The sequence below is a fragment of the Triticum dicoccoides genome, chromosome 2A (genome assembly GCF_002162155.2).
Source record: "Triticum dicoccoides isolate Atlit2015 ecotype Zavitan chromosome 2A, WEW_v2.0, whole genome shotgun sequence".
Taxonomy (NCBI): Eukaryota; Viridiplantae; Streptophyta; class Magnoliopsida; order Poales; family Poaceae; genus Triticum; species Triticum dicoccoides.
The window spans coordinates 713,728,402-713,739,917 of record NC_041382.1 but is presented as its reverse complement, the minus strand read 5'-3'; the positions used below and the strand labels follow the sequence as shown (position 1 = coordinate 713,739,917).

The window sequence follows — 11,516 nt, the reverse complement described above, 5'->3', positions numbered from 1 at the left end:
AACTTTTTTTTTAATATTACGGGTTTGTTTGCAGTTTCTGTTCTGCCGCCGCATTTTTCAGTCTTTATAAACGCCCCCGTGCAAACTGTAAACACAGTTTATAGTTCGGCAAAATGTGGGGTCTGCTAGAGTTGCCCTAAGCACCTTGGTAAAGTCATTAAAAGCTTTGTATCATTGCTCATCTGAATACAACCAACCACCCAAGTGTGAGCGTACAAGTGAGGAGCTTCAGCTGTCACCGTGCCATCCCCTTCCCTTCCTTCCTTCCCCGTCCCTTCTCACTCCCCTGCCTCTCACTCACCCACTCGCGCCCGCGCACACAGAACTAGCCAAGGAAGCGAAGAGGAATTGCCATTTCGGGAAAGGAGAGGAGAATCAGATCGGGCAGATGGCCGCCGGCGACGTCGCCACCGTCTTCCTGGAGATGAGCCTCGGCACCCGCCTCGCCGTCTCATTCCCCGCCGCATCCACCACCGTCGCCGACCTCAAGCGTGCGTATTTTCTTGCTTCTGTACCTTCCTTTTTGAACTGTTCTTGCTTGTCCACGGCCGGCTGGCTGGCTTTGCGATGGTTCAATCCTCTCGCCTCTAGAACAAATCTTGGCTACTTCTCTTGATTGCAAATCAAATCAGATCAATTCGTTTCGGCCTGAGCTGACAAAACCCCAATCTTGAGTTAATTTCCTTTTTTGGCTTGTACCAGGCAGAGTGAGTCATGAGCACGCCGCATGTTTCCCCAACTATGGCCAGATCGCCGTCCAATCCGTCAAGGTACTGTCCAATCCATCACGGAATTTGGCTGATCCATCGATTTTAATTAACATGCCCGCTGATCCATGTCAAATGCTGATGCCTTGAGCAGGTCGACCAGGGAGGCTCGTGGTTCCACCTCGCCGACTCCATGGCCGTCCGGGATGCGTTCCAGTTCCACGGGGCCAACGAAACCTGGCACCTCCAAGTAGATGCTCTGCCTCACGCTCAGCATCTCGACCAAGGATTGGCCACCGAGGGACACTCCAAGGATTCCTCTGCTGCTCACTCTGAACCAAGCTGTGAGATGCTGGCTGACCAGGTTAAAATTGAAGTTGGAGCGGACTCTGAACCAAGCTGTGAAATGCTGACTGATCAGCTTAAAGTTGAAGTTGGAGCGGAGGAGCCATTGGTAGCCAAGGGCAAAGGAAGCAGCAACGGGGGTGATCCAAAGGGATCGAAGGAAGCAGAGGCCACATCAACAGAACAGGGGGCATGTGAGAGGAAAAGGCTGCGGCCAAGGACCAGAGTTGGCAAAACACCGGTCACTAAGCGGGCGAACAGCAGCGGCAGTTCGGAGTCGGAGGAGATGGACATCAACACCGTCGGCGTCTACGCGCCGCCGTCGCAGTTCGTCGTCATGCTCAAGGAATGCCACTTTGTCACCAAGAACGGGCAGTACCTGGTGGGAGAGTCCCTTAGAGCATTACTAGTAGAGTCTTCAAACTCTCAAACCCTTAAAAATAACTGCTTTTTTATAGTTTTCGTCGAAAAAAAGCCGTAGACTAGAACCCCTTAACCCTCAAACCCTCAAATTTTTTTAAAGGTCCAACCTTCAAACCCTCTCCCAATCCTCAAAAGTAAGGGTTGGGGAGCAAAACCTATCCCAACCCTCATTTGGCGGTTATACTTGCGCGGGAGGGAAAAATCCTCCCAACTCCCGCGCGCACGCCCGCGACCGCCGCTGCTAGTCGCTCTCGTCGCCGGCGGCCGCCCCGTCGACCTCCGACGCGCAACGACAACGTCGTTCATGAGGAATATTCCATTATAAGGGTTGGGTTTGAGGGTTCTAATCTTTGCCCCTGTTTTTCAACCCGTAAAAGTGCATAAAAAGATCGTTTTTGAATCCTTAAAATGCTAGTGAGGGTTTGAGGATTTGAGAATTCTACTAGTAATGCTCTTACTCTGTTCGATCACACGCGCACTTTCGTCCTTGTAAGTTGTAACTAACTCCGTCGCCGCCGATCGACGCAGAACGTGCCGCGGGAGTTCAGCCTGGCGCATGGGTACGCGGAGAGGAAGAAGGTGCTGCTGCGGATGGGGGGCGAGTCGTGGACGGTGAACCTGAAGAACGTCCACAATGTGCGTCGCAAGGCCCGCACGTCGTTCCGGTACGGGTGGCACCAGTTCTGCGTCGACAACCACCTCCGCGTCGGCGAGACCTGCTTCTTCCGAGCGCTCGGCCAAGGCGGCGGCGACCGCCATGTGCTCAAGGTGGAGGTGCGCAGGCTAGATGGCAGCTACACCAGCTGATGTGTGTCCGTCTGTTGCATCAGCATAGCCGTCTCTAGCAGGGCTCTTATCTTAGAGTGCAATGCATTGCATTGTGGTAGACCAATATTAATATGCAGTTTGCTCCTTTATACTCTATGTTTCACTTGGATATGCTAGTTTTTATCAACGTCCTCATTATCTAATTAATTAGCTTTGGCTGACAATTTATTATGCTAGCTTCGTATGACAATATATTGTGCATTTGTGTTATATCTGTAGAATCTGAAAGTGTGATCTCAATTTCTGCCTCTTGATCATGCCTGTGTCTTTTTTTTTTCTATGAATCCAAATTGTTGTAGTTCACCCACAAAGAAGGTCTTTTTAGTGAAGGTCAATAGTTTTTTTTTACCGTGGAAGGCCAATAGTTCACCACCATGGGAAATGTAAATGTTGTTTGTACACTTTGCATTTGTGAATGCTAGCAACAGGGTAAACTAGAAGTTTGACATCAACAGACAATGCCTTGCATAGGATTTGTTGTTGTGCGCAAAATTAGGAAGAATTCAACATATTACAATGATAAAAGGCGAAGTATCAGGTGAAAACCAGATTTCCTGATCCCAGCAGGTACATGCGATGTGACCGCCGCTGCTACACAACCATCCCTCCGCTCCTCCCAAACTTCACAAAAAATTGCACGGAGTTCACGCACAGGAGCATCTTGCACCACAAAAAAAAATGGAATTTTTGAATTTTACTGTTCAAGGGGTGCATCTGTGCTCGGGTTCCGGATTGAATTATCGCCGAGTGAATTGGTATGATGCAGCAAGGAAGGTCTTGATGGGCTCCATGACACCAACTTGTGAATCAACATCAGAATTGATCTAATGCAGATCCGCCTGTAGTCCAGATGCAAATTAATCATCCTTTTGAGGTCATTAGATGAGACAAATACAGCAGAACCGACTGGAAGAATGCCTGTTGACTGCTTTCAGTTCATATGGGAGGAAGTCCATTTCTTAACTCCTACCAACTGCTTTCCATTTCTTATATTCCAGAGGGAAAAAATAGAACTGGTGCAAGGAAGAAAGATGCACTTAAGCTCTTGGCCTTCCAAACATAAGCTTGTGATGCAGCAAAAGCAGATTTGCACTGAACACTGTCACAGAGCAATAGCATACAATTGCATTATCCAGAAGACACAGCGCCTGCAAGCTGCAGCAATAAATGAGTGGCATGCCTGCTATGAGATTGCTTACTTTGTGATGTGCAACTCTGACATAGCATGATCATGGTAGAAGTATATACCTTTGAAACAACTCAGTGATATGCGTTGCGTGGATATAAGTATGTGCTTAACCCAGTCATCAGTTCACATATTTTCCATCAATTTTGACCTTTAGCTTTCTTGTTGCTAGCCACCTGCATTGAGTAGCCAGAACCATGCTGCAACCGCCATGGCAGGTTATATTCAGTTCTTCCAGCGAAGGTGGCAGGCCCTTTACTGGCAGCCACAACATGCGGTGACAATTATCGATCTCCAGCTTCTTGAGGGAGGGAAGGCAGTGCAGCTCCGCAGGAAGATCTACGAGATACCTGCATTTCCAAAACTGGAGCTCTTCCAGGGACGTGATGAGCAGAAGCGCTCCCGCTTGCTCATCTGTTAGCCGTGTTGCTTCACCCTCGCAACTTCGAAGTTCTAAGCGTTGTAGGGATGTGAGCTGCTTGCAGAATGGCGTGGTAAGGACACAGGGGTCACTGGTCACAAGCTTTTCCAATTGAGGGCATAGCTCATAACCTTGCCCTGACACATGCTCTAGAAATGGTGGCAAATTGGGGGTGCTGAATAAACTCAAATGCTTAAGGAACTGGAAGCCCTCTAGTGCGGCGAGCGATGGACATCCCGAAATATACAACTCCTCCAGTGCCGTGCATGACTGTAGCTGTAGAGACTCCAAACTTCGATTGTATATTTGGAATTTTTTAAGGCAGGTGAGATTCCTTGGAAAGCATGGTTGCAGCATTGCTCGAGAATAACTGTTTATCACGAGATGTCCAAGTGATTGAGGGAGGAGACACCTTCCATTCACCTGGCCACCATTTCCATCAATATGCACCGAAGATGAGAGCAGCTCAGGGCAAGACCAAATTGTTAGCTTCTCGAGGGAGGTAAATCCAGATAAACCTTCCTTGCTATGGCAAAATGTTAGATAAGGGGATACCCTAATTTCCATCTCCTTGAGAGAGGAGAGGACATTTAACGGAATGTGCAAGAGTCCGTCTGGAGCTGAGCTTGTCAATGAGTCATTTGAATAGCCTGATGAAGAAGCTTGCATGGTTGAGATAAGATTTGACTGACTGTTTTCTCCCTCTTCTATTGATAACTGTGTTATCTGTGGGCAGTCCCATAAATTGAACACCATTAGAGCCGTCGCATGTCGCAGCATCAAAGATAGCCACTTCCCTGTTATACCACAAGAATGAATTCTGAGATTTTCAAGAGATGGGAGGGCAGTACAATTTGCAACTACCACATCTTCATGGGCACACTCTGGTATATATAGAGAGAAAAGTTTTCCACAATCGCTTATTTCCAAACTCTTTAAGGAGACTAGCTGACGAAAACCTTCAAATGGAATAGACATCAGATTCCGGCAATATCTGATACACAAGTACTTAAGACCCCTTAGATTATGGAATGCTAATATTCTGTCATCCAGTGTCCACATCTCATAAAACCACCCAGCATGTAAAGAAATCGGGCCGTTGATTTTTAATGTTTCTCCAGATGATCCCTCCATCCTTGGCAGTGTTGAAACTCTGTTGATAAAGAATTCAGAACATGTGATTGAAGGTGGAAGAGGGTGCATTACTTCCAAGTGAGGACAATCGTAGATAATTAGCTTTCTAAGACCGGGCAACCATGATTTCTGCTTGCTTTCGAATTTAATGCCCCCATCAAGCAAATCAAACACCTTCAGTGCACTACACATCTTGATATTCAGTACTCTTAAACTAGAGTTCATATTCCACAGGGAACTGCAGGAACATTTCTCCAACTTTGGCATTTCAACTAAAACCAGCTCCTCCAATGAAGGAAATGTTGCTTCCATTACTTTCTGCATGTTGCACAACGTCAACTTCGTAAGAAACGGAAGCATTTCCAAAGATGGAAGTATTTGCCATTCTCCACAATCCTCTAGATGAAGCGTCTGCAAAGAGGTAACTGAAAAATTGCTGGCAAGCCAAGTTGGGGAAGTAGTACCATTGTACCCAAATATCCGCAGATGCTTTAAGCCTGGATGTGGTTCAAGACCCTCGAGCACCTCTCTTGCTTTGCTGCTGTGATCGTTATACTTCCACGACAAGCGCAGCTTTTCTAAGTGTATTTTGTCCCTCAATTTTGCTCCATCAGCCTCATCTTTAGTGGTAACATTTTCAAGTCGTGAGACACCTAGTTGCAGAAGCTCGTTCATGGACTGAAGTTGTGTTATCTCAAAGCTGCTAGTATTTTGGACCCTAAAATCATGTAGCTCCAGAAGGGATGTCATTTTACCAATGCAAGGAATGGAAGAGGATAGTCCTTCTACAACAATATGACGCAGGCTCACAAGATTATGGATACCATTAGGTATCATTGGATCAATGTATGAGCCAGTGTCTAATACTTGAAGATGGTAGAACTTGCTCAAAACTTGAGGTAAAGCCACTCCTGGCGTAGGAGCCTTCAGATAGCGAAGATGGGTAGGATTTACTAAAGTGCACATGAAGAAACTAAAATCAGAAGCTGTTGCAGACATTTGCAGCAGACGCAAATTATGTGCCTTTTTGAATATATCTTGAAAGGATTGGAAGAACAAAGAGTCATACTGCCCAATTAACACCAGTGTCCTCAATCTTCTTACTGATGTAACTGTATTTCTCAAATTTTCTTCAAACTTGTAGCTACGTGGTATCCTTCCATCCTGATTCTTGAAGTATGCAGAGTCGGTTACTATTGACAAATGCTGTACAGTTGGCAAAATTTCGTTGCACCATAGATCATCTATAATTGCACACTCATTTCTTGAAACCACCCGTCCAAAATCATGCATAAGGCCACACATAGCATAGGAAATTTGTCTGCCTTGAAATGGCTCTTCTCTTACAACTCGATTATGGACTCTCATGACAAAAATTTCATCTCGAAAACGGGTGCCCTCATCTTTGCATTCAACTTGCTGCAAGAAGCCTAGATTCACCAAATCAGTCAGATAATCATGTCCTGTCTCCTCCAATTTCTTACCTGAGTGGTTACACTTCACAAATCCCTGTGAAATCCAAATGCGGACCAACTCATCACCAAGAAACTGATGGTTGTAGGGAAATATAGAAACGTATGAGCAACATTGTTGTAGATGGTAGGGTAGTTGATCATAGCTAAGCTTTAAAGCAGACATGATGCCCCTGCTTAGTTGCAAGGATTTCCAACATTCATTCTTCAAAATGGTACTCCAATGATCAACAGTAAGCTGCTTTCTTAATAGTTCTCCTGCAGATCCAGCTGCCAACGGGTTACCCATTAACTTCTCTGCTATTTGATGCCCGATGATGCCTAGAGTTTGATGCTCTTCGTAGTTCTCATCACCAAATGCACATGATTTGAACAATAACCAAAAATCATCATTTGCCAAAGCACCTAAGTTGACCGGTTCGAGGGTACCTATCCTTTGTGCAACAGAGAAATTTCTAGTTGTGATAATAATCACATTGCCCTTCACACGAGTTGATAGCATTGGAGACAACAGTTTGTTCCATAGGTAATCATCCAGAGTGTCCCAGACATCATCTAAAATGAGCAGAAACCTTTCTGACTGGAACTCCATATGTACCTTCAAGATCTCCTGAAGCTTCGCAAAATCATTTATTCCTTCATGACTTTCTTGAGAAATGAAGTCTAACATCTCTCTTGTAAGCCTTACTTCATCAAAGTTGTTTGACACCCATAGCCATTTCCGTTCAAACTGCTCTTTTACTGTTGGATCATTATATACGAGTTGTGTGAGAGTTGTCTTGCCAACTCCTCCAATGCCTACAATAGGCAGTACAGACACACCTTCATGTTTATCAGATGTAATCATCTTTATGATGGTGCTCATCTCTGAATCTCTCCCATACACTTTTTGCTGATTAAGACTTGATGTTGTTGGGCACACATCATTTGAGCTTGTAATAGAGGCCGATCCATGCATCTTGAGAACACCACTCACATCCTCTAGGATGTCTTGTAACTGCTGAGTTATTTCCTGCATCCTATTGAAACAATCTGCCTTGTGCCAAAGGTTTATGTTAGCTTCGGTGGTTTGTGCCAACTCCTCGTCTCTTCTCCTTTTTCTGCTGAACGAATCACCAATTACAACAGGTGCAGCATTTGCAGTAGCATCACAGGTGCTGCAATGAAAAAAGACATTGTAGATTGGCTATTAGAAATGCAACTTTTTCTCCAAGTGCTATCCGAAATGCAATATTTTTTCAATTCAAAATGCTGTGGAAAAAAGTGAAATATTGTCCAGAAAAACATCATGCTATAACATGTATTCTTGTATAAATTTGGTATACAAATATGCCCGTATGCATTCTGTAGAAAAGAGAAATTTTGTGCACTCTGAACTCATACACTCTTCAATCTTCATGGTTGAAGCTGAACTGATTTTTCTTTTTTATGAAGGACGTATATAGCCACATTTAGCATAAAATTGTCCAAGGTTACCTGTTACCTCTCAGAGCACAATGTATACATGCAAATATTTTCTTATTTTTATTTTTAGAACTCTTTTATAGAGAAAATACATTTTGAATATCGGGTGGACATCCACCCCAACGATAAAATACTTTACAACTACTAGAATCACAATAATGGGTTGATTATATAAGTTAAAAAACATTGAAAATGAAAACAGGTGCGCGGATGTAAATTTTTAGGGTCCAGAGGAAAACATATGTTACTCTTTAAAATATGTACCATGAAGAGTTTGGCGGCTGGTCAGTTGCTCTGGAGTTCTTACAACCCTCACTCTTGACATGGTTGTTCAAGATTGACGTCCCTCTGTCGCTTCCGCACTTAACTGGTTTTTGAGAGTGTTTAAACTTTGCTTTCACAGGCTTTCCGTTGTTTTCCTCTGTGATATCAAAATCACACCATGCTTTGGACCATTTCTTGCCACCACTGGTACCAAGTATATTAGCATCACCTCCCCTCGATCTCTCATCTACTCGCTCTGCTTCATGCATTCTGCCAGGATCACCCCATGCAACTGCAGAAAAAAAGAGGTGAATTAGCATGCATGCTTGACAAAAACTCCCCCCACCCCCACACACACACATACACACACGTGCACAGACACAGGGCCCTTGAGCTGTGTTTAAGTACTGGGATCAGTTGTGTTAGTATAAACCTTGTTCTGGTCTTGTGATATACTCCCTCCGTCCGGAAATACTTGTCGGAGAAATGGATGTATCTAGACGTATTTTAGTTCTAGATGCATCAATTTCTATCCATTTATGCGACAAGTATTTCCGGACTGAGGGAGTACTATGTGTTGCGCAAGTGAACAAGTTGGTTTGTGACAGGTTTCATTTGTTGGAACTGTCATGAGTGTATTACATGGGTGTTGTGCTGGACTTGGTCCAGAACGATGTATGCCAACTCAACAAGATTATAGAGAGTTCCGTTAAGAGTCGGTTGTGTCCATGTATAAATAAACCAGCATTTGTTGCTGGAGAAGTAGAATGGAAATTTGGCATCCGTTGCCTGAAAAACTACTGTGTACAGGTTACTCTGTTTTCTCTCCTCTGTTGTCTCTTGTTCAGTTAACTCGGTGTGGAGGACAAAACACAAATTCACTTCGTGTGTACTCGTGAGTCCGCTGGACTGAAAGAGGGAGCAGGCCGGCGGCTAACAAGTTGACCCCAATAAAATTACGAAATCCTTCGCTATATTAGTACTAATCACTATTCATCTGTACAAGATGACCCCATCAAACTTTTTCTGTCTTCGTTCCTGCACACACGCACCTCTTTCTAGTACTAGTTGTGTTCGGGGGTGGTCACCGGCATGGAAGAAGAATATGAAGAAGATTAGGAGAACACATTTTCACGACTCTGGAAGAAAAATAAATCTTTGGTGACGGCGTGGTGCCACATTTCGGTAGGGAGAGCGACTAGAGATTTGATCACATGCCTCTCAAAAGTTTTGACTTTGATCATATGCCCACTTTTCCAATGAATTTTTGATCAGGTAGAACAATAATTTGGCCAGGCTTTTCTGTGGTAATAATTAATAATATTGCCCATTTTTTCTTTGCCCATTTGTTATGTGCCTATTTGATCAGCAAGGCAGTTCGCCTGATCCAAACCCGAAGAAAAGAAAGAACACGGATGTGAACACTTAACGACAGTGTCCAGTGCTCTCTCAGCTCCATTTTCCCCACACGGTATTGACTATTGAATGCTATTTGGGCCTACTTGTTCCACTGCTATTAAGTGCATTAGTAAAAAAAAGAATTAAAGATGATCATATGACATTGTGACCTGCCATTTTCTTTAGGGACAGAGTTATCCGGGGCCTATTTAGAGAAGACTGCAGGGTAGAAAAAAGAGCACAACAGCTGCTGTTTTGCCCGGTGGCATTTTGGTCTCCTCCGACACCCTATGGGGATGCTGCTGTTATCAAATTGACATGGTAAATGCGCATATGATCCAAGTCCAAACTAGTGTGAGGCATGTGATGAAATAATCCCTATTTGTACCGCATATGATGGATCTACAGGGGTTACGCGTACCTTCTTGGACCTGCTGCTGGAGCCTGCAGTAGTCGAGGTCGTCGACCACATCGTCGGCTTCGTAGAGCAGGTCCTTGAGGCGAGCGAGCGACCGGGCCAGCGGCTCGTTCACGGCCGCCCGCCCCCTCACGGCGCTGACCGCCACCTCGACCCTCTCGACCTCGCACCTGAGCCTCTCGATGTCGTCGGCAAGCCCGGCTTGGCGGATCCACGCATCCAGCTTGTCGATTCGGAGTGTTCCGAGGATGGTCTGCACCAGCCACCCAATCGCGGCCTCCATCAGATCCGGCAGAAGCGGTTGTTCGCCGGAGGATGATCAGTGGAGGAAAGTGCAGGGATGGGGAAGAAGAGCAGAGCACTCGGGCCGAGGAGAGCAATATACAATGCAGCGGCGACTTCCCTTTCTTTTCAGTGAGATGAACTTCAGCGCGAAGTTCTTTTTTCCTTTGATTGAATTCGGACAAAACAAATGAGGAGGTACAGGATTTACGGCGCACAAGTGCGGGGCACGCGCTTTTATGGACCGTTGATCTGCGCCAAGATTCACACATATGTTTATGTATATGGTCTTTTTGTGTTGTATAAGACTTTGTATATGTCTGTAATGTTATGTAGTATATCTAATCGTATATCGGTTTATTTGTGGGGCCAGATAACTGTATGTATACAAGTCCGAAGAAAAACGATTCATTCGCAGCACAGGTCGTGAGATCGAGGTGCCCTTAGCTCCATCTCCACGTCCAGAGACCAGGAAGCTTCTCCGATGTGAGGCAGCGTCGACCATGAAAGACTCAAATGAGAAGAAGGGAGGTGCCGCCGCTTGAGAGATGTGGAGCACCTGGAGGGAAGGGAAGGAGGGCACCGCCTCAATCGAGGAGAGGAGGGGTGGGCAGAAGGAGAGACCGATAGAGAAACGGGCATAACTTTTTTTAGATAACACAAGATGCACGTAGAAGGAATGAAAATATTTATATCTATATTCCTATATCTCATCATGATGTAGTGTATGATTAACTTTGGATATCGGTTGTTGGATGGAGCTGATCTAATGGTTGGGAGGTGGCAAATCCGAGTAGTCTTAACCGTTGGATATTCTCTCCATCATATTGGATTCTGCCACATGTTACTAATCCGGAAGATTCCACACTTGTGCTTAGCAAACCTGAAAACAAAGACACTTCTTCTTTGTTCTAAATTCTTCCATACTTCAATTCTGCATACACTTCTCATTTGTTCTAGACTCTTCCATACTTCAGTTCTCCCAACTTTTTTTCCCTTCCAAAAGAATTGACATTTATGTTTACTTTAATTTTTTTGGTTCAGAGCTAATGCAACATCTTCCCAAAGTCCAATTTTCTTTGCGAATGGAGTACCCAACTGTTCTTATATGTTTCACATGAGTTTTGTGTATTACCACATTCATCAAATATTATGTAGTTATAATTTGATTTTG

At 44.7% G+C, this 11,516-nt stretch overlaps 1 protein-coding gene and 1 pseudogene across 2 annotated transcripts; one reads left to right on the top strand and one right to left on the bottom strand.

Annotated features, from left to right (window-relative positions):
* The first annotated feature begins 213 nt into the window (after positions 1 to 213).
* LOC119356511 lies at positions 214 to 2,524 on the top strand. 2 transcript variants are annotated; one of them, XM_037623473.1, is made up of 4 exons: positions 214 to 491; positions 703 to 770; positions 862 to 1,461; positions 2,004 to 2,524. In XM_037623473.1, exons 1-4 carry the CDS (start codon positions 389 to 391, stop codon positions 2,280 to 2,282), a joined length of 1,050 nt encoding a protein of 349 aa, XP_037479370.1. In that variant the 5' UTR covers positions 214 to 388; the 3' UTR covers positions 2,283 to 2,524. The 2 variants fall into 2 exon arrangements, with proteins under 2 accessions (XP_037479370.1, XP_037479371.1); XM_037623474.1 differs by having other exon boundaries at positions 216 to 491; positions 862 to 1,434.
* Positions 2,525 to 2,674: 150 nt separating this feature from the next.
* LOC119356510 lies at positions 2,675 to 10,431 on the bottom strand (annotated as a pseudogene).
* Between the last annotated feature and the right edge of the window lie 1,085 nt (positions 10,432 to 11,516).